Source organism: Halictus rubicundus, chromosome 11 (genome assembly GCF_050948215.1).
Source record: "Halictus rubicundus isolate RS-2024b chromosome 11, iyHalRubi1_principal, whole genome shotgun sequence".
In the NCBI taxonomy this organism is placed as follows: domain Eukaryota; kingdom Metazoa; phylum Arthropoda; class Insecta; order Hymenoptera; family Halictidae; genus Halictus; species Halictus rubicundus.
This window is the reverse complement of record NC_135159.1, coordinates 4,890,981-4,915,812: the sequence shown is the minus strand read 5'-3', so window position 1 is coordinate 4,915,812 and position 24,832 is coordinate 4,890,981. Positions and strand designations below refer to the sequence as shown.

At 37.1% G+C, this 24,832-nt stretch overlaps 1 protein-coding gene across 11 annotated transcripts in view; it reads right to left on the bottom strand.

The window, feature by feature from the left end:
- LOC143358660 (dystrophin, isoforms A/C/F/G/H) overlaps window positions 1-24,832 on the bottom strand; it is a 930,016-nt gene that overhangs the window by 680,498 nt on the left and 224,686 nt on the right. For all 11 annotated transcript variants that reach the window (XM_076795970.1, XM_076795971.1, XM_076795965.1 and 8 more), the window contains one exon: window positions 837-942. In XM_076795970.1, coding sequence (XP_076652085.1) covers window positions 837-942 — 106 coding nt within the window. The remainder of the gene's footprint in view (window positions 1-836; window positions 943-24,832) is intronic.

Sequence of the window (24,832 nt, the reverse complement as noted above, 5' to 3'; positions counted from 1 at the left end):
GGGTGTCGTCGTGTCCAATTCCTAATGACGAATCAAGTACTATTTTCACCTGGCGTAGTTAAAATCACGAAACCTCCATGATCGTTTGTCCTCAAATTTTAAAAAGCTACACTCCGAAACCGATATCATAACAGATTTTTAACTCTGATTCCGAGTAATTCTGCTACATTGCGTTTCTTTTACATTGTATTTCAAATACAATAAATTTCCATTAAAATGTAATTACATACACTCGTGATTACCGTAACTAGCAGTTGAATTAATGGAGTGGTTTGTATTATTTAATGCGACTGCAATATAATTCAATTACTATATAATCAAAATACAATGTAACTAAATTACGTAATTCAATTATAATGTATTTCAATTAGTACCACTCTGGATACCCTGTATGTGTATAACGTTTGTTTTCATCGATTAGTTCTTATAAACATGAATCAGTATGAACATCGACCGTTTCGCCGTAAAATATGTTGGCACAGATGACGCTTAACCCTTAGCACTCGAGTGGTGACTCTGAAGCACCACTAGAAATTGTTGTGGCATTATTTCAAGGAAATTACAAAGAATATTACAAAATATTTGTTACATTACAAAATTAGTATTTAATAGATCACTAAACATTTAAATGTGGAAATCGGATCAGTTTCCTATGAATAAAATGAAAATATTTCAAGACGGAAGAAAAATTTCGTTTCAGAATGAAAATAGCGCCGAGTGCAAAGGGTTAATACCTTGTGCACTGGAAATACGATTCTCTTCCGCGTAAAATATTAAACCGCGAATAAGCGAAAGCTTCATTAGAGAATTGGATAGCAAATCATGGCTGATCTTACCTTTGCCGTGCAGCTGCTGTCTGTTGGTGTCCGCCCGAAGGTTCTCCGCGGTGTGAACCAGCTCGTCCAGCTGTGGCTTTTTCTTCTCCAGCTCCCGTAAAACATTCTGCGCAAACCAGACAGTCAGGGATTAGTACCGGCCACTTAGAGCTTACGGAACGATTTTCAAATCCCCAAACACGCCGCGCACAGCATGAAAAAGGAAAACCAAAAGAAAAAAAGGAAACCGTGGCTTTCCACGGCGAGGAGAGGAAGGTGAATCGGCCGTCGCGAGATTCATCACCTGTACCGACCAAGAATCGAAAGATCGATTCTCGCTGGGGATAGGTCGAGGCGTGTTGTGAACGACAAGCGGAAGCTTTCGATGTTCGACAGATGTCGAGAAGTACGACGCGTTGCTCGCGCGTACCCGAGCTTCCCGGGGATACAAATGATAGGTAGTTAATCGTTTTGTCGATCGTTTCTGAATTCAGAACTCGCAATCTAATTAAGCACCTGCGCTACGATTTAATTTACCGCTGCAGTGGTGACAATCGTTTTGTTATAATTTCTTAGAAGAGGGACGTTTCGGTTTGTCGTGTGCTTATATGATCTCCGATGACTCTACAGAGTGTCCCGAAAATATGCTTGATTGGGAGGAACGATTCTTGAGGCCATTTGAAGCAACTTTTTCCTTTGCAGAAATGTGCTCCGTTGCTTTGTTAAGGAGTTATTAGCGGAAAACGCGGACCAATCGGAGCGCGGATACAGCGGACGGAGCCCCACTTGGAGACACGCCCCGCTGAGTATAGCGTTGGCATTGGCCGAGACGGGATTGGAAACACGGAGGACATTTTTGCAAAGGAAAAAGTTACTTGAAATCACCTCGGGAATCATTCCTTTCAGAGAGGCACAACATTCTTGGGACACCCTGTGTATTGATAACAATAAAATAGAATTTAATTTCGGTGTAAATAAAATTGATAACATATATCTTTAGTAGATCCTGTTCGAAGTCTTCATCATGAATCTGAGTCTATGTTGTAATGAAGGTTAAGGGATTATACAGGATGGTTCAACAGATATTAGGGTAAGGGACCCATTACTGTGGGGGTACCAATTACTATGCCTATATTAGTACGTTGACTGCCATGACACCCATACGTGGGTGACGGAATTATTTGTCCAGGTTTTAAAATGAATTTTTACGTTGATATATTCATTGTACCAAATTTGATTAGGATCTATAAAATGCAAGAAAGTTGGAGGGCTACTCAATATCATACACTTAATTTTTTTCAATTTTTATTTCATTAAATAACTTACTTTGATTTTATGGAATTTTTAAAGTTTCTAGTTTGGCAGTCAAAGTGTTAATTATACCTATTAACACATTTTAACGGATTCTAAAGAAAAAATTTTATATCTCTTTTATAATATTAATTATGCTTCAAAAATAAGTATAATTAGTATAAGCACAGTAATTCGTATTCCCACAGTAATTGGATCCCTTACTTTCGTTAATTACTTTCATAATTGGATCCCTTATTATTCTTAGTGAGAAATGTTTGTGTGGAGATTAAATGGTGTCAAGAGATGCATACACTGTTGCATTAGCTTTTCTACAGGTGTGCGTGTCAAGGACTTATGAAGGTCAACATTCATTTTTTTAACGGAACCGTATATTTTTCATATAACGATCGATGCAGCTTTATATTCTCTATAAAAAAAGTATTAACTTATGTCGAAAATGATTAATTTAGGAGTTATTTTAATGTAAATATTACTCTATTATTTCCTTAAGGGTTGTCCATCGCAGGGCAGTTTCGCATTACACCTTTACATTGGTCACACCGCTAACAATAATATACATTAAAAGTTTCATAGCAGTGTCAATACTATCGTTCATAACTGTATTCTGAAAAACATCGTTGTTTCTCACACTCTTTCACAGAAAAAGATAAATGTACTCAAAGTACCACCCCACAAAAATTTAAAGCTTTTCCCAAATAATAAAGTGAATAAATTTGTCAGTATAATAATTATAATAATCATGAAAACTCAATTTTCCAAACATCTACGAACCATTTTGTCATCGTACAGTACACTTCGTGCTGCCTGAGGTACTTACGTTTACTGACAAACGAGCATTACAATAATATAATAATAATAATAATAATATAATAATAATAAAAAGAATGCGCAGGCTTTTGTGATTGAATGCATAGTTTCAGTGTAGTGGTTTCTTTGTTAGAGAATTGTTTAAACCTCTTATCGTCAGGAAGGGTCATTTATGTCCCGTCGCGGCCAATCGATGGAACGTAAGAATGCAAAGTATTAATGTCGCCGTTGACAGTTCGCAGAGCTTCGAGTAGCCGGTAACGTAAATCGCGGCCACGTGTCTGTGTTCGTTTGCCGTGTCGGCGGCTAAAAAAGCAATAACTAGGAATTCCGGACAGGCATAAACATACCGCGGAAAGCCTCAGGTCGATCACCTGTTTCTGGCTCTCCGGTTGTGGCTGCTCCCCGCGGCACACGGGCCTATCGATCGGCCGGTAAGCATTCTAGAAACCGAGCTACCATTTTCCCAGGCCATTGTTACAAGCTCAGGCTTGGCTAGCTTTTTCGAAAGCTCATTAGCATTTTGCAAACGAGACGCGTATTATTATTCGATTCTGTCGTCCCGCACAATTCCGCAACGCTATAAAATCACACGGAACCGAGACCAATTATAACTTCCGCTGTATATTTAGACGAAGGCGCACGATGAAAAGTGCTTCGCCATGTTTGAACGTATCTATTTGTATAATTTTCTGGCCACAATAAAGCCTCCCGTTGCACCGCCGCGCAACGCGTCGGAAAGCCCGTTTTCAAAATTCTCTTTATCTACCGAAAGCTTATCAATAGGATTTGCAATAATTGTCCTATAGCAAATGGTATCGTAAAAATCTTCTTTTGCACAATAATCCCAAACGAAATTATCATTACGTTGTTCAGGGTGAGTTGTTGCTTTATGATTCAAGTTCCTGTTGCCGTTGAAGGATCTGTTAAAAAATTCTCAGCAGTTGGAAGCCTAGGGGGAAGCCATAGACTTCCAAAAATTATATAATGATCTCCAGTAGATGTGTTAAAAAATATAAGTGGTATAACAAAATTTTTCGTACAGAAGTGTAGGATTTTTAAAAAAGTAAATGTATATTATGATTGTATTTGTTTGATATTGTAGTGACTTTCAGGAGCTGTGTGAAGGTTACTTTCAAAATTTCACATGCAAATCTATATTTTTGATTGCGTATTCCTGCAGGAAACTCTACAAACACATTATTTTTGCATAAGGCGTTATCGAGATATAAGCGGTCAACGCATGCCGACTATAGTGGCGTTGATTATAATTATTAAACTGCGGATTTTATGAATTTATGGCAAAAATGGGAGTAATTTCAAAGAGTATCAATAATTTCTTACAGCTTCATAAAACCACTAAAGAGATATAAATTGTTACTTGGTTCCGATTTCTTACAACAAATGGAAACGCACTCTAATAATTACTGCGAGAGAGACAAAAGTCAAAATCGACTGTTTAGTAACGTATTTATTACCGTGGACTGCATAATAATAAATGTAATTCAATATTCATAATATTTTATATTTATTAGGTCAGAATATTTCTTCAATCTACTGTAAACCTCTTCTGCATTCAAAATAAATAAATCTTGAACTAGACAAAGAACTGTAAAGTTCCTCTCATTCGGTCGACTGAAAAATCATTTTTCAATAATTTGTTTACTTGACTTTTCTGTGTGTCTTCCTAAAGAGAAAAAGATTAAAATTAGGGGGACAGCTTCGGACATAAAATTAGAGAAGAACATTTCAATTTTTTAAAACTTGAATATACATATAAATATATGTATTAGTTGCCCCCATGAAAATGTCATTAACGAGAACAAGTTTCTCTACTTTCGGCAAATTTTTGAAATCAGACGGTCTCCATATTACAAACTTCAGATTCATCCATTTCATTAGCTTTCGCACAAAAGCTGCTAAAAATCGGTACGTTCACTGAAAAGAAAAGAGGTTCGCCTCGTAAATCAACGATACCATGAATCCCGAAGCCCACGCGAACTGTTCATTTACGTGATCGAGAGGAATGTTCTTACAGCGAGTATTACAATCTTCGCTGGCGCGTTCCATTGAAAGTCCACTCGCTCGTGTGAGAAATTACACGGGATAGAGGCGCGCGCGCGCGCGTTGTGCTTTCATTATTATCCTCCAGTCCGGTAACATTTTTATCGCGGGGAGTCGAGGCGAGGACGAGAGGAGGCGAAGCGTGTGCGACACTAGCCGTGAAAATGTTTGCCGAACCGGAGATTCCAAGAGGATTACGAAAACAATAACCGTGTTAAGTCCTCGCTAATCTGCACCGAGCCGAGATAAAAGGACAGCCGAACGACTACGCTCCTTCGCGCCCGACTACACCGAATCCTAATCCCATTCTCCCGCTCGCCTAACGATCAAATTAATTTTCCTAAAGTCGACTACCCGTGAAGCGTTGGATCCCAAGCCGACCTACCTATTCCACGCCACCCGCTCCATTCGTTTCATTACATTTGACGCCGACTCTCGTCTCGTAACAACGACAAGCAACGATCATGACAATAGCTGACGACATTAACACACGTGCCTGCAACCTCTTCAGTATTTACGGGGCAAAGTGAATCTTCTATCACGATTACCAAGATATGCAAAAAGTATCATAGAACGGATAAAAAGTTACAACATATTTTCTACTGAATAGTTCATTCACCTTGACCTTTAGATGGCCTGGTCACTATAGTGGCCAGAGACAAAGACGGGAATATTGCAAAAATTCTTTTCCTTTTTTTGAGTAAATTGCATAATATAAATATTTCATTAAGAAAATGAAAGAAAAATGTCGGCCTTCTAAAGATTAAGGGGGTGTTTCGGTCTTCGAGGCCGTTTTGTAAATTCTTTTCAGAAGGACTGTTGAACTTTTTGCATTAGCATTTTGCACACGTATTTATGAGTATTCGAAGCAAGCTTTTTTATGTATGTGAAAATAATAAAAATTACATGAGTTATATTTTTCTTTCTAAGAATGGAATTTTTCTTGCTAAGGGATGAAGAGACTACACTCGCCGAAATTTCTATAAAGTCACTGTGTTTTGTAATGAATTCTTATAATTATACCATTACCAATGAAAAATTTGTATTTGGTAGCATTTCGGGATTACATAAAGAAAGCATACACGCCGATTTCAAAACATAAGTATAACATTTATTGATAAAAGAAAACAAAAATATAATTTTACACAGAACAGACTGCGAAATTTCTATAATGTCAGTTTCGTTTTATACGGATAAAGTTGAAATTAACAATTGTTTTTTTATTATATCTATTTTAATATTTAGTGTAACCTCCATTTTTTTCGAATTACATTAAAAATGCGATTGGGCATTGACGAAACTAACTTTTGTAGCGTTTCTGTTTTAACAGACGCCCATGCTTCAGTCACCGCATCCCTTAGTTGGCTAATGGAGTTGTATTGTTTGCAGTTTTTATAAACTTGTCGCGCAATGATACCCCAAACATTTTCAATAGGATTTATGTCCGGAGAACAAGCAGGCCATGGCAAAACATTGATATTTCTTTCAAGAAGCCACTGCTTTGTGTGCTTCGACGCGTGCACTGCAGCATTATCATGCTGATAAATAAAATTGTCATCTTCAATATTTTCTGTAAAGGGTATTAGAACCATGTCTAACAAATCCGTATAATTTTCAGAATTCATTTTGTGTTTTATGAAACACACTGGAGTCCTTTTGTCAGCATTGAACGCAGCCCATATCATTAGGGAACCACCGCCAAAGTTACGACTCGTTGTTACACTTTTCTCATTTCTCAGATCATGCCAATAATATTTACAGCCATCAGGCCCATCCAAATTAAATTTTTTCTCATCTGAAAAAATGACAGACTCCCACTCTTTCGTCCAGGACATGTGTGCCCGTGCGAAATCAAGACGGGCCTGTTTATGTGTTTCTTTAAGGCCTGGTTTACGTTGCATTTTTGTCCACACAAATTGCCCAGAATAATTTAAAAGTTGTTGCACACGTCTTCTTGTTACTGGGAGCTCCAATTCAGCTCGCAATTGTGCTGCATTTTTCGTTTCCTTAGCCGCAGACCTCATTAATAATGAATGTTGTCTCTTTGACAATTTTTTATTACCACCTTTAAAATGATTTTTTCCGTAATTTTCACGTAAATTGATATAATTATTAATCACAGTATATGACCGATTAATTTTCTTAGCAATTGCGCGATTAGAGCAGCCCATATTTTTATAAGCATCGATCGATGCTTTTTCTTCAATTGTTAGTACTTTTCCTCTCGGCATTGTACTACACGCGAATCAAATTATAAAAAACAGGATTTCTATGAGTTCTAAAACTAATACTTTTAGAATGTTTGCAATTTCCCGTAGTTCTCTGCTCAGAATACAGAGAAACACTAAGTGACTTTATAGAAACTTCGCACTTGTGTTCTGCACCACGCAGAAATAATTAAAAAAAACGTAAATAGTAAACAATGCGGTCTTGAGTGCGCGGTCCTTCTATCCGAGTGTCAACAAAGCACAAGGCCAGATACGATAAAGCAACAGAAATTGTAATATTTTAAAAATATCTATGAAAATGACGATGACTTTATAGAAATTTCGGCGAGTGTAAGTGCCCCAGATAGCTTTTGATGAACTAACATTTATTTGAAGTATCTTTTCTGTTCTTTGTCATTATGAAGGAACAATGAAACATTCGATTCTATTGTAATGTACATCTGGAAGATACGATGAAATTCGTCGACTCAAATTCTATGAACAATATTTTAACCTGTGTGTACTTGCCGGCGAATTTCACTGGCGTCAGTATTAATCAACAACGATATTAATCAACAATAACTTTGTAATTATACTGTATACGGGTACATCGCATCGACTCGTATACATCGCCTCCGATAATTCCAGGAATTATCGATTGTTTACTTCCAGTAGCTTGCTCGCTTTTGAATAGATTGCAAGGTAGAATGCCAACCACTGACAAAGAGCATCGACGAACTATTCCCTTCCAATTTCGATGTAATTTATTAGATTGCTATGCTATCCACGAATGAGAGAAATACATACATTGTTGAAGGAGTAAACTTTAACACGAAGACTGCTATCTCATCTAGTTTTCAAAATGAGGTCAGTACGGAATTATTTCTATCACATAACAGTCCAGACGAAAATCATATAATAGTTATCAATTTTTAGAACAGCAAGATGATGATGTAGTCTTTTCAATTTCAGCTTTTGTAGTTCTCAGAAAAATTCGTTTCCCTTTTCGCTCTGTTACAACTTAGTTTTCTGAGTTGAGGTTGACCAATTTTAGAATGCAAATGTTATGAAGTACTACAGTGAAGTCTTGATCCAAGTCCAATTCTCGGGTCCGTGCTGTGACATATATCGTGTAGGGCTACTATTTTCTTGTGACCGCGTCGATCGCGCCGAGCGTAGAAAAGGACTACATACCGTCAATTAAACCACTAAATACAGTTAAAATTATATCGCGTTTAGTGTCATTTAGTGTCATCCTCTAATGTCATCCATACAACATTTACATAACTTTTTGACAACATAGAATCACTTAGAGAACATTGCTGTCGGTTAATACCGCCATCGATGAACGCTAGTGTCGGTCAAATCTGATTTGGATTAATTCTTGTTGGTTACAAACCGTGTTTGTGAAGCCCGTGTCGGCGATTTCAGTGCAACCACTCGCAGTACTATAGACTGTCATGTATGCATTTACTAAATTAATCCATCTATTGCCACATGCAAGGTACAGTTTTGGAATAAATCAAAAGCGTAGAATAAAATATTTCGCTCTGGAATTTATTAAATGACTGCTGAGGAACAGAATAATGCTACGTAGAAGTTATAATCAGACTGCACGGATCTTTATGCATTTATGGCTTCTGAAAAAGTTCCAAAAATGCTAGAATATACAGAATTTGACAGAATTTAGTACGATTTTTATTCATTTCCGATCTATAAATATTTGTATTGATTACAAGACACAGGAGCGAAATATAATTTTCTTTCTTTTTTAAATTATTTTGTTAATCTGAAACCAATACGCCGGTGCCCTTAAATCTTTCTAATATGTTTACTGCAATTTTGTCATAAATTCATAAAATCCGCAGTCTATCTATAACACAAAGACTACTACCACGGAAAATAACATTTTATTTCATTCCACTTTCGTACCATTTATTTAATATCTAACCTTCTTTCAAAATAAGAGTACAGATTTTTTAATCTCCTTCACAGATTTCTTAGACGTTCCGTATTAAACAAATACACATTCTTCGAACTGCCAATTTAAAAAAATTTTTTAACCATAATTTTAGAGATATTCGCGTAGGTGCCATTTAAAGAGAGCAAATTCCCCTACCGTTTGCAAGCTATTATAAAGGTGTTCCATATGAGCAACCGCTGCCCTACATATTGTTATCGTATCGGTTTATAAGTAACCAAAAGAAAAAGAAAAAAGGAAAAATGTTTTATATATTTAGATGATTTCCACGTTTTGAACGACGCAGACTGCGCGGAAGCAGCCTCGAAAGGACGAAACGAGTCCTTGAGGGAATCGAGATCGGAACGGGCTCGTCCTTTAATCTGGTTCCGTACGGTCGCGCAAACGAAGTTATTTATAAGTCTCTCGTATAATCGATCGTGCGTTACTTCCGTGTCACCGACGGCTCGGAAAACGGAATACACATTCACGGCACTCAAGAAGGTTCAACGAGGCGAGGCACGAAAATATGAAACAGCCAGCCAGCCAGCCAGCCCAGCCAGCCATCCGACGATATAATGTATGGTGATGCATCGCATCGTTATGGAAATACGAATTTAAATACGAATATTCCACGTGGCCGCAAGATAATGGCGACTTCGTCACGTGTGAAACGAACTTTGCTAACGCGAAGTGAAAACAGTGCTCGCTCGCTGCCCACGGGAGGGAAAATCGCGGGAACGGGGAATACATTAGAATTTTTATAGGTGAATATCCATCGATAAATTGTTACGTAAAAGCTGTTCCGTGGCAGCTGAACTTCTAGCAAAGAATGATACTCGAACTTCGTACGAGAGAATTTCAATAACATAGCGGAGCAATCGATCAAAAGTTTTGCCGATGTTGCGAGCAACACACGCGCATAATTTCAACCTGTTTAGGGACTTCTAAACACATTTTGTTAAGGGGACCCACAAGTAATCAACTATTTTGAAATCTAAAAGAAACTTTGTAATAAATTCAAGTTTTTATTTGTTAATTTCTTATATAATCACCATCATTAACAAGGACAGTTTGCCATCTTTCCTGCAAATTTTCTAACTAACGTTTTATATCGAATGAAAACGCATCAAGCATTGATCACAAATGAATGACCGGATTAAACCTATGGGAACATTAAATTGCCTCTCCTTTCGAACTACTTCTGCGATTTTAAGTCAACAACGAATTTTTTACTAAACTTAACGACATCTCTAAGTACCTATACGGCAGATTTGCATAGAAAATGAAAAGCGTAAAACCGGGAAGCTTGAAAGAACACGTTTAACATCGTTTTGATAAAACGTTCTCGAGAATTCTGGATCCTTTCAGCGATCCCTGGTCCTCATTCACTTTAATTTCGATTAATTCATCCGGTACGATCCTACTCGGATATCCTTCGGTACTTTTCCGAACAAAAAGGATACGGACAGGGAGGAATCAAGGAGGGTAACCATAAATGGAAAACGTTAACCGATCGCTACGAGCCAATTCATTCAAAAGGTGCCGACCAATAGACTGTCACATGCTCATTCTCCGACGGTAACCGTTCGAAAAGCCGTTGGATTTGATCCGGTGAAACACAGGGGCCTCGGGGATTTCAACAGATACCGGTTGCCTCGGACATCGTGAATGTTATCGTTCGGCATGGAAAAGTGGAATCCTGGTTGCTGGATGTCGCGTCCGATTTAATCCACTCGGTCAAAAGTTTTCACAAGCGTTCAGACAATCTTTCTCCGTGAAAGGTTTGCAGAAACACGTAACTTGAATCAATGGTTTACCGAATGGAAACCGAGGTCTTCTAACTATTCCGTGGATGTTTCCTAGAACTCTAACAAGGGACGTCACCCAATTAGACGCAAACTTGCAGCGTGAACGAAAAGTCCATAGATACAAGCTCCGCACTTAACTTTAAACACGCATAACTTTTGAACCAGTGAATTCCTCGCCTTAAAACATCGATTTCTGGCATTTTCTCTTCAAGATGTACAGGATTATATAGTAAAAAAATTAAAAATTTCTGGGTTGCCGAGGTGAAGTTTATTTACTGCTACAAGAAGCTTGTACATATAGTATATGCAGGGTGGAAATTATAAAGCGTTACAGACAAAAATGTTCCAGATGAAAGTTGCTTCCCGATGGAGACTCCTCTAAGGTGAAGTGAAGGTCAACTTTCATTTTTTAAATGGAATTATATGTTTTTTTATCCACCATCAAATAGTGCATTTTAAGCTGTGTTCGATGACCTATGCCTCAATGTCAGTCCACGTCAAACTGGTAGGGAAATGCAGAAAAGGTGTAATCGTTTTATCTGTACTTTAGTGCTCTTGTTGTAGTGGCGTATAACATTATTTATAAATATTTAGCATGCTTAAATAGTGGAAATTTTTTATTTCGGCCGTTTCGACCCGAACACGAAGTTATAAACATCGCCGTGGAGAAACTAGTTATTGAATTTTCTCCGAAGATTTCTCTAACAATATTAAGCGATCAAAATGCATGGCGTGCTGTTTAGCAACATGCAATTGAATTGGTGCAGCGATCGCGGTGATATTCTTGATGGCAACTGCAGCGGTACCATTTCCCGAGTACGTTCGCATTAGCGTAATTAAGGGCTAAAGTAATTAGATATAAGGGGGACCAATAGGACCCCGATACGTTTGAACCAGTGCACGGGAACAGTTTGTCAAACGCTATCTATCGAGCCGGTTGTGTTTTATCTTCCCGGTCGGTGTGTATCATCGTTTCAAAGTGGAAATTCCTATGATTTACTGGCTCGTCGTTGCCGCACGTTAATTAGACTCGACTTATCTGAAACAATTCGCGTCGGGCTACAGGGGAACGCAATTACGCGAGTATCTTGGCTACTTATGTTTTCAACCGTTGTAGTAACGTGGCAGACACGAAAGCGGGATTTGCGACGCATCTCGGACAAAAATAAATCAACTCTAACGAAAGAAATTTGTTCTGGAAGAAGAGCTTCGTTTTCCTGAACATTGAAAATATATTTCGTTCGATTCGTGTTTAACAGAACTCGCTTAAATTGAAATTTCGAAATGTTCTAACGGGCACGTTAAAATTGCGTTTTTAAATTAGAATGATATGTTCACCAAAAGATATGTTCACCAAAGGACTTTATGCACGCTGAAAGACATTTAAAAGAATTTCATATTATTTTAACTTTAATTTTAACAGGGTAGACGTCTACAGAGATTAACCTTCACCTCTTAAAATGAAATCACGTGTTTTTGAACACCTATTATTGTAACCCTTCGTATAATAATTTTCGGAGAAGGTGAAAAATGAAAATGAATTATAAAAATGAATTATAAAATGAAATTATAAATGAATTATTTAATTGTGCAGTTTGTACTTTATAATATTATCTACTTATTTACAATAATAATCCAATTTTACTCGATGACATTTATGTCACGATAATCGTTTTTGTACAATTTGGTACTGCCGGTGCTCAGAGACCATCATTATATTATATAATATACATATATAACATAATTATATTCTCGACGTGTTGGAGCGTTCAAATAGAAATAATTAAAAGTGTAAACAATTTTTGCTGAAAACCATAAACTTGATCAAAAAGGATTTTAAGAAATTATTTTCATTGTATTTGCAAAATTAGATTCCATTTAAAAATTCAATTCGATTTAATTTGAGATAAAAATAAAAATCGTATTAACATTTTCATGGCCAACGTAGAATCCGTGATCCGTAATCGACAACCAGGAGCCGCGTGCGATTGACAACAATTTATATTTATAGCCGATTGCCGCACGAATTTGGAGATCAAATGTAAACGAGAATGAAAAATATTGCTTGATAATGTCGTGTGTGTAAACCACTTGTTGTTTGATATTCAATGAAATTTTACATATTTCGATCGGAAAATAAAAATGCCAGAATTGTAAATATGGATCAAACGACTATCTGTCCTCCATACGTACATATATAAAACGAGACAAAATGAAGTCGACAGTGCCTAGTTATATTTATTGAAGTAACCTAAAATTACGTTAATATTTGCAAATATCTAGCCGAAAAAAGTCCCAGAACTATTCCCACTGCCGCGGGGTACAGTAAATTCTCGATTTATGTCAACAATACGGGTCATGTATCTTGCCAGCGTCATGTATCTCCTAGCCGGTGTAAGTCCCTGGGTAGATCCGTGTTGTGGACATATATCGAGTAAACACTGTCGCACTAAGATCATGTAGCTCCATTAGGCTTCGATCAGACTTTACTGTAATAGTCTTAAGGCTTTCTAATTTGTTCACCGTTTTCAATTGCAACCTATCTTTGCCATAAATGCATGAAGCCCGGAGTCTAATTATCGTCCGAGGGTTAAACGGAATCATCTGTTTGGTAACGTGATAGAATCGCTCATCTCGGATTTTGTCCAACTACAATAAATTGATGATCCGTCAGAATGCGCGACGGTGTCGCTACTCAAATTTATATCTTCGCGGCTAAAAAATTGGCCTGCTCTATAAACGCTCAAAGTTTCTTGAAGAACTTGTAAGTTCACAATCCGATCATAACCGATCCTAAACTGCTGAGCGGCAACTTGGAACGGAAATCCTAGCGAAGTTAGCTAACATCGCCCCGTGGAACGACAAGCAGTTAGGATCGTCAGTATATTCTTGCCGAGTAAAAATAGCTGAAACGAAGTTTCCTGGATGTATCGAGGGGGCGGCAACGGTCTCGTAACGATCTCCTTACCTGAAATTCAGGTTCCGAACGACTAATCACATTGGCACAGCCGACGTTTACGTCTTTTCCTTCGAATCCAATTAAAAGGTAATTGAAAAGTAGGGGATGGCTGTTTTATCACGGCCCGCGGAAAGAACACCGGCACGGGCCAATGAATGGAAGCGAGGTAAATTCCGTGTTAAAGCCCGCCATCGCACGGTGGGACACTTCCGCGAAATTGGTGGAATTAATTCGAAAATTTTATATTGTGAATAGACAGCGGATTTTATGTCGTGAATAGACAGCGGATTTTATGCATTTCTGGCAAGAATTAGTAGGTGTAATTTAAAACAGTAAAAATATTAGAAAAATTTAAAGATATATTATTTTCAAACTATTAACCGTTTGCACTCGAGTGGTGACTCTGAAGCACCACTAGAAATTATTGTGGCATTATTTCAAAGACATTACAAAAAATATTACAAAATATTTGTTACATTACAGAATTTCTATTTAATAGATCACTAAACATTTAAATATTATATGTGGTAATCGGATTAGTTTCGTATGAATAAAGTGAAAATATTCTAAGACGGAAGAAAAATTTAGTTTTAGAATGAAAATAGCGCCGAGTGCAAAGGGTTAAACATATTAAAAAAGAAAATAAATTTCTATTTCACTCCAATTCGTTGACAAAACAAATTTTTATTTTGTATAAAGATTCGCTGTCCAGTCATGAAGTAAGTTGGAAGCAGGTATAGAATGTCTTATCAATATATGTCCACAACACGGGTCTACCCAGGGACATATATCGGCAAGGAAATACTATTCTTTGATTGGAGTGGCCTCGATCGCCGAGGAGTTAAAACAAAATACGGGCCGGGTGTATCGGTGTGAGACTACTACTAACCCGATAACAAAACTTCTTTATTTTTCTTCTTTTTTTTTATTTACTTCTAAACCTACCTATTGCACTTTGAATGTATGTGCACATTTAACCGACTGTGTGTACAGTGAATCCGCGATATAAGTCGCCAAGGCTTCTACGTTAAAGGTCGCGGACTTATCCCCACTACCGCAGGGTATACCCCGTGAGGGGCCGAGGAGTTTAAACATAACACGGGTCGGGTATATCGGTGTGAGACCAGAAGACGACTAATAATCCAATAACAAAACTTCTTTATTTTTCATTATTCTTTTATGGGACTTTCTAATGAATGGGAATTCAATTTCTTTAAAAATGCTTTTATTTTAACACTTCAGGGTTAAATTGATGACCTCTAAAGAATACTACATCCTAATTCAAACATTTTTTTCGCGATGGAAAATACCATAAATTGAGATCTCCTCTTGAGAACCGTACGTGCACGATTTTTTTCCGAATCGCGTTCTGGCACAGCGTGCACCGTCTCGAATAACTTCTCCAACTATGAAATATTCCCTCATAAGCGACGCGACGCGCGACGCGTCCCGACTCGCGTAATACCGTTCATTATCGGCGAAGGGGGTGGCGAGGTAACCGTTGTAAACAATGGGAACTTACTCGATCAGCTCATGCATTATTCATTGCGACTCTCTTGAAAACATGCATACAGTGTCCCCTGATTTCTTATGCCGGGCCCATAGCGACGCGAACGCTGCGCTCTCTCTCTCTCTCTCTCTCTCTCTCTCTCTCTCTCTCTCTCTCTCGCTCTCTCTCTCTCTCTCTCGTTTCTCGCCGAGTCGCGGAAAGTGTCGGCGGATACTATTCAAGGGATGTTTACTCGGTCGAGGGTCGGAGCAACAGTTAAGCTTTTCCAATTTTACAGCGAAAATATTTGGATCAAATTTCTCGTGGCTTGCCTCCGCGAGATTTGCGCCGAGTCGACCCTGGATCGCTCTCGTCGAGAATGTCGCGTCGGTTTTATTACGAGGATGTTCTACTGACCCCGGTCTGACACGGGTTAGATCGATTCTACTGATAGCCACTGACAGGCGTGTTTCTGATGGAATTCCCCTCTAGTAGACGGAACACGTCATCGACGACTCGACGCTGACACGTGATTAAAAGCTTCATTGGATTTTCTGTTCTATATACTGTGGTTAGACTGCGGTCCTTTATGCAGAATAATGATTTTCTTCGTCAATAAAGTACAGGAACCAAATAAAAAACTGGTTTCTTCCTTTAATACTGCTAAAGGACAAAAGTAGTTGATACTCTTCGATTCTTCTAATGTTTCTACTGTTTAAAATTGCAGCTACTCGCTTTTTATTAACATAAATTAAAAAATTTTTATTATCATTATTTTATTATTACAGTAATCAGAAATATTCTTCATGCGCATAATGTTGCATCATTTATTTTTTGAACTGAGATGTAAATTACGTCAACATAAAATAATATTCAAAGTCCTATCCAAAAAGAAACTTTAACCCTTTGCGGTCAAATACCATACAAAAGCAACATCATACTCTTACTGATTAAGTCGAATGTCGCCTCTAAAGCGGCAAAAATATTTTCGTTATGTGTGTCAGTAATAAATATATTTTCTATCAACTATTTACGAAATTGAAATTGTAGTAATACTAACAAACATTTGCAAATCTGCACACACCACAAATTATGTTAATCGGTTTTTTCGCTTCCCTTCTCAGATAAATTGCATGCAGTATTCGATGTCAGTAAATGCAGCGCGATCAAAAACAAAAACTAAACCATATTGTTGTTATCTAAAACAATAAAATAATTTCATTGAACACAATATTTTTTACTTAATTTTTCAGCACATAATCTCGTTTTATGACAAAAGTATATCGACCCAGCGAGAAGTATAGATGAAACGGTTCTCGACCGCAAAGGTTTAAATTAATATGCGCGAATAGTCTGGTGACTATAAGCCGGTCTTAAGAACATTTCGGACGATTACTTGCGTGATTATGAAGCCGCAAGTAATTATGATCCCTGTCTCGTTCGCTCACAATACCCTCGTCAAAGCTGGGGATGAAAGCAGCCGACGATCGCGAGATACGATCGATACAGACGACCGAGATTGTGGATCGTATTTCACACGGGGTCCGACTAAATAAAACGACGCGTCACATATTTCGGCCGACGGGGGTATAATTCATGGGACTGTCTTGACCAGCTATAAATGATCATTGCTTTCGCGGAAATTTATGGCTCGCAGATCGAGTATTCTTCCCAGCGAAATTTCGGACCATCTCTGTAAATCGGGTGTGCCGGTCAAGAATGGGGATCAGAACAAATGGCGGATGGTCAACAGCACAGAGACCGCAGCATGGTACTACGTCAAATATAAATTCAAAGTGATGCCGAATTAAATTACGCGAAATTGAATTTAAGCGGGAAGCTACTTTGAATACAATTGTATTTGGAATTTTCCTTTCCATACGATGTTTTCTTAATATTTAGGGTCTCAGAACATATTTCTGCACAGTTTCAAAATAATTCTCGAAATTGTTAAAGACAACAGAAGGATTTGCATAAGCTTTAAGTACATACACAGATAGCTTGCAATTGGTCGTCATGAAATTGTACGTTCTAAAATTCAAATTTAGTAAGAACAATTGCGAGATTATACAGGATTTTTCAGAACGGGTTATACACAGTGTATATAATATATACAGTGTAATTCTATATGCAAAAATGAGTGAAAAACACTGAATAACATTTTTTTGTAAGGTGTGACTGATCATGGCCAACCAATTCTACTTCTCGCGGATGCTAGGACACATAAACCTGACGGATTATCAAACTCGTTCTTTTTAAAAATCAAGTGTCAACCGAAAACATTTTGCAACAACCTATTAGATGCAAATGAAATTCGAGAAAACTATGAAATGAGTATAGGGAAAAGTTGTTCAGAATGATAACCTTGACAACATATGTCAAGGTCTTCAAAATCTCCAATACCATAATACCATAATCCCCCTATGCCTTTATCATCCGTCCTGGAACACCCTGTATACATATTGTTTAATCTGGATTCAATTGTTATTTAAACATAAAAATATAATTCCATAGAACAAATTTATGATAAGACCAAATTCATAAATGTCCGAGCGTTAAGCATCTTTGAGCTTCAAAATTTATTATTTTTGCACAAAAATTTTTTTAACACTGGGTTTACGGAGCACTAAAAGTGACTATTTTGCATTACTTTATAAAAATAAGAAGAACGGGCTGCCCACATTTTTAGAAATATTGTTAAAATAATATATACCCAAAGAAATAAATTTGCTAATTAATTTCTCATGTATGCATCCTTAGAATCTTAATAATTTTAAATTAAAAATATTAGAACCCGTAATCTTTACGGTAAAATTAGTGTTAAGCGTAAATGAAAATGTTTAAAATTTTCGTGAGTGAGGGAACTGAAAATTGCACTTCACTTGACCATTATTCGTACAAAGAGAACTAAATGTTCTTGTCCCTCGTTCAATGGTCAAGAGTCACAACAGGAGAGCGTTGAGTGCCAGAAGACAGATCGGTTGGTGACCGGAAGTCTGGCAACGTCGGGGATTTTCCTTTGATTCCGTGCACACGTACGGGACCCCAGAACCATGATGAACACCCCGTCGTTATCCTTGGGGGGTCTTCCTGGCGTTTTATGGCACGGCAATCCCCCACTCAACTACTCCGTGACAAAATTGTAAGACACCTATATCCTTAGTAATATGGTCATGTCCTACCGATCAAAATTAAAGTATCGCAAAATCTGAACGGGGAAAATTATCGATGTTTAAGCTGTTGCAACTTCGTTATATCTGAAACCCCACTTTCTTAAGCATCGTATGCTCCACAAAACTAGTTACACCAAAGACTCGATTATTATTTACCCATTTTTGGTTCTACACTTTAAATCCACCAATTCTATTTTATACTTATTCATTTTTTTTTTCATCTCATATTTTGGACCAATACACCAAATTACTGTTACAGTTACGATAAGAATGTGGGAAAACACCTTTAAATGCAGAATAATCTCTGGATCTCTGCCGACCCATAACTAATAAAGATTGCTAGGCAATTAGAAATTTTCCTGTACTTTTAATATCAAATGCAGCTGATGCATTCAAATATTAATCCTCTTTTAAATCTTAAGCGTTAATTAAATTGCTACCACGTTTGCATTATATTTTTTAAAATTTCATCATACCAACTATGGGTCAAATTGCTTTTCAAAAATACTTATGTATTAAGAAACACCTGAGAAAGTGAAAACGTATTTTTACGTTTAATAAATTAATAATAATTTTATTTATCACTTAAATTACTATGGATGTGAAGATCGAAGTCTTGTTTTTATAACGACCTACTATGATTTAGTGCACGACGTTTTGTTATACTTCTATTATATTTCGGAGTGCCGCTTGCATTACCTAGAATAATTCAAGATTTGACTTTATACTGTGCGATAGATTCAAATTCGTATCACTGAATTTTTAGCGATATGCTCGGTATTTTTATACATCGTCTCATAAATATACCATGCATTAAACACATGAGTTACAAGGACCTACCATGCAACCTCCACGTAGAACATCTTCGGATATTCTAATGCGAGCAGCATAATTTTTATTCAAACTGCTGTAAAGCAGCAACAAAAATCGTAAATCAGATGTTATGGTTCCATTGTAAAGACTGGACTAGAAACTTCATACCCGTGGCATCTTGGATAAGGAACAATATTTCGTAAACTCCGTAGACACGTTTTAATTTATAAAATTTTCGATAAAAGACCGTGCCTTCAAGACATCAGAGAAAAGCAACCCAGGAATGCGATAAGGGAGACCGCCCTTTCAGAAGGGTCGGATTAAATTGTTGCCTGATTTTTATCAAGAAGCTAACACAAGTTAAACTTGGATAATTTTTAACCCAAGATGTAGTTATTCTTTTTTAGGATTCCCTTTTAGACATTCTCACACGCTGGAATTTATGGCATAATTTAATATTAAGGTCGAAGTCCTAAGCGTTAATGTATTGTTTTATGCCAAGTATACATGGATAAAATATTTAGAGAAATAATTATTTACATAGTGAAGTATATTATTTTGCTGACGTTAATCATTTCTTCGATAACTTCAAGCTTAACATTTCATTTGTTATTCTATTAGCAAATGATTTATTTACTTTCAATATACAATCACGTTTGCTAGGTCACTTCTGAAGTAAAAATAATAAGTTTATATCTTCGTATAGTTTTTATCTTCATTTCAAATAAATTTTGTCCACATTTACTTTACGATTATACTACGACTTCCTGAAAAGCACGTGACACTATGAGAATGGTTACAAATTCAAACCTTACAGCACAACAAATCGCGCCAACGGCTGCAGCTAATGGAGTTACAAATTGTAAAGGGAAAAAGAGGGCACTTTACGACCCGTTTTACACAGTGGATGGTCCTGTTTATGACCCTGGAATGACAGATTAAAGTGAGTGCCATAAATACTTGACAGTCCGTCTTCTTCGAACCATTCGCAAAACTAGACGTGTTCTTCTCGAAATAGTGTTTCCGAAAATGGTAACCAATGTTAACCAACCTTAACAGACTTGCCCAAAAGTTACGGTGATAACGTTTTCTTCCTAATTGTTCAGAATTACACGCCACATATATTCATGCCATGATGAACATATTTATAAGTTCAAAAAACCTTTCTGTAAATATCTCGATAACGATGACCACGCGACGGTAACATGTAGACAATAGGATAAGGGACCCAATTACTGCGGGGGTACTAATTACTGTGCGTATATTGATTATACTTCTTTTTAAAGCATAATGGATATTAACAAAGAGATATCAAATTTTTTCATTAAAATTGGGTAATACAGATGTTACATTTCTCTTTTTCAATATTCATTATGCTATAAAAATAAGAGTAATTGGTACCCCCACAGTAATGGGGTCCTTTACCCTAACATATCCCTGAAAATGAAGGGAACCAAATTTTCGAAAAATTGCTGATATTTGAAGTGTTTTAAGCTTCCTAACAAAAAATCATTCACAACCGGTCAACTTTACACAAGCATAACTTTTGAACCAGTGAATTACTACCATTAAAACCTTGGATTGTTGGCATGTTCTCGTCAAAATCTGCTGGATTATATAAAAAAAAGTTAAAAATTTCTGGATTGCCAAGGTGAAGTTCAATCGGTGTCGGGAAAACCCGTTGTCTCTTAACACATATTGCGCGGGAAGCGACTAAAGTCGTTTTTCACGGATTATCGATGGATTATTGTTATCGATGGGTTTTTGTGATGTTTTTACAATAAAATCGGATAAACATGCGTTGCAAAAATACGAAACGTGCGTTGCAAGAATGAATGCAACACGGTAAGACTTTGGCGACAAAGTGGCCGCGCAAGATGTTTTAAAATCGAAATGGCGAAAGACGGGCTTACATCTCGAATTCTAAAGCGAGTTGGATTCCTTGGATTGGAAAACAGTTTGGAACGATGCGACAGTTTCTCTCGGCACGCAACAAAGTCGCGCAACCTCGCCAATTACTCAAAGTAGTATTAAGTTCGGTGTACCGTGGACAGAGTCTCGCGCGACACCGTCAAGTGCCTTCAGAGGCCCCGGGTGGATTTATCGGCAATTAATGCAAATCTGGTTCGAGTCAACATCTCCCGGGCAAAATATACGGAGCCGGGTCCCGGGGCTGGTTTCTGTCCCAGTAACTCGCTCGGCGGAACTAACGATCGCGGGGTTGCGAAAATAACGAGACACGCTCGCGGAACGTGGCATAAGAAAGTTGCATTACGTGATACGCGGGGCCCAGGAAAAAGGTTGCCAAGCCAGGGTGGACCGGTCGCTTTTACGCGAGCGAAAACGCGAGAAGAAACGCCACGGCGAAGGAGGGCCGACAGAAGGGAGAATTACGGTCGCAACAAAGGCATATCCCTTTAAAACGGGCTAACGTTTCCAAAGGTACAGGAAAAACTCGCCGCTTTCCCGGTTACGGTGCAGCCCCTCGGATGGTTTTTGGCAAGAAGATTTTCATTGACGTGGTTAATATCCTCTTCTATTTTGTCCCGGGGAAAAGAGCGGCTTTTGCCAAAGAAGATGAAGAACGTCAAAGGCCGGTACACTCCCGAACAAAATGTTAGCGCGCCTCAGGGCTGCCTGTATATTTGGTCACGTTCGCACAGGGAAGAGTTACATTTTACACCAATTACAGGGAACAGCGTAGTTGATATTTTAAGCTTCATGCTTTAAGCTAATATACACGATTTTTTAACAATTTTTTATTTTACTTATTGACTCAGTTTTACACTGTATTGTACGAGTAAGATTTTTCCGAGATCAGTGCTGTCTGGTGGTAAAATATTTACTTTTAGAATGTCTTCTGTTTATCAATATTTACACAGGAAAGTTATAGTCCAATTTGATGCAGTTCAGAAAGAAAATTTTTATTTTGCATAAAGATTCGCCTGTCTATTTATGACAAACTTGAGTATGTGCAATTGAAAACAGAAGAATGATTAACGAAATTTGGGAATATCAATATTTCACTTTCAACCCCTTAAAATGATTTATAAAAGGAAGATCCTTCTATTTGGCTTCTGCCCCTTGCAATTTATTTTGCACTGCAAGACACAGGAGCCAAATAAAAATTTCTTTCTTCTTCTAATTATCTTATTAGGTTGAAACAAATACACGGATGTGCTTAAATCTTTTTAATATGTCCGCTGCTATAAATTGTACCCATTTTTGTCATAATTGTATAAAATCCACGATCTAGTTATTACACGTCAAATTACTGCGAAACCTTTTGTTTTTCAATTGATATTTAGTTAGAGGAGAACCGAATAAATTGACATCAACGATCGAACAGAAAATGACGGTTTCGTTGCAAACTAGTGAAGAGGACAATTGAACAAATTGACATAAACAATCGAACGGAAAAATGAAGATTTCATTGCAAACTCGTGCAGCAAAACCTGCAAGTATGACTGTAAAATGGTTGAAACGGGATGGATGTAGGTGTAGCATAATGCGAAGCTGAATGATATGAAGAACATTTCGAGGAACAATTTTGAAGTCTATAAGAAAGAGGAATCCATTTCGACGAAAACGAATATGAAACTGCGTTTTAGATTCGCAAGGAAATATCGGAAATGGATCATTTCCAAATGGAAATGTGTTATACGGCCCGACTAAACTAAAATCGACGGTATTCTATCTTACGATCGTTTCAGGAATCAAATTCGGATGGAAGAGTCACGCCAAACCTAACGTGTAACACAAATCGTCGAACATAAAAATAACTCCGTTATATTTTGTAGCTGTATTAGCAAAAATGCATTGCATTTTATATTTCATGTTTTCATTGGATTGTATTTTATTTTCTTTTTAATGTATTTCACTGGCAATAAGATTTATTAAACCCATCTGAAAACTTTAGTAAATATTATTACCAACTTACAGAAAAGAAAAACAATTTTATCGTGATTATTGGAAATTATTAAACAATATGCCACGACAGATTGCAGCAGTCCTAAAAACTAAATAATAGAGAAAATGCTAGCACCTTGTCAAGGTTGAAGGATTTTATTTTTTAAATCATAAATGAAAACCGAATCATTATTTGTTATGAATAAATGGAGTAAGACTGACAACTTATGTTTATGTTACATTTATTCTTTTAATTCAACACTGATAGTCATTTGTTCCCTTCAAAACAAAAGAAGAGCAAGAACACGGAACAAATCCCAATAAAATTACACAAAGGAAGGTAAACAGCAACTGTGCTCGGTGGGAAGGAATGATAGCACACTTGAAAAGTTTTCATATCTTACAGGGAAAGTTAGGGAACCTGGAAATCCAGAAAAGTATGAAACTTTGTGTGCGAGTAGTTTTATTCATCCGCAAACAAACCTATTTTTCGTTTAGCCATACTACGATTACAAGGGTTACAATCACCCCTGAGATTGCAGAGAGACCGTAGAAATTTCTTTTTCGTGGAATATCTCAAAAAAAAAGCGAGAGTTCTGCAAAATTAGCAAACAAAAATTGCATCTTTTATCGGTGTAAACGAACGTGATGCCCATAGTCGACGCACAGTCTTTAAAATGCCACAATTCATTTAACTTTTGATTATTTTTCTAGATTTCAACACCAGCAACGTGAACATTTACAGGATGTCCCAAAAATGTACTTCCTTGAAAGGGCTGATTCCTGAGATCATTTGAAGCACCTTTTTCCTTTGCAAAAATGTTCTACGTGGCTTTGTTGAGGAGTTACTAATGAAAATACACCGACCAATCGGAGCGCGGATACAGCGGACGGAATCCTACTCGGCGACACGCCCCACTCAGCATAGTGTTGTCATTGGCCGAGATGGAATCTGTCCGCTGTTGCCGCGTGCTGATTGGTCCGTGCTTTTCGTCAATAACTCCTAAACGAAGCTACGAAGAACAATTTCACAAAGGAAAAATTGACTTCAAATGACCTCAGGAGTCACTCCTTTCAAGGAAGTGTAAGATTATTGGGACATCCCGTATATTAAATAAGAAACTAAATTTTTGTGTGTCAAATGAGCAAAAATGGAGTTATAATTGTTGTTTTTATTTCAAAAGACTGTCTAAAGGATTAAATAGATAATGAGTTCAATTTTTATATTTCTTCGCCGAAAAATTTACAAAAGAATTGTAATGTTACAAGAGGAATTAGTTAAAAATTTGTGAATAGCACAACTGTTTAAGTAAGTAAAATGATCGTTAAATCTATTTAACACGTTGACCGCCATGTCACCCACATGAGGGTGACGGAATTATTTGTCCTGGTTTTAGAATGAATTTTTACGTTAATATATTCATTGTACCAAATTTAATTAGCATTTGTAAAATGCAAGAAAGATGGAGGACTACTCGATATCATACATTTAATTTTTTCAATTTTTATTT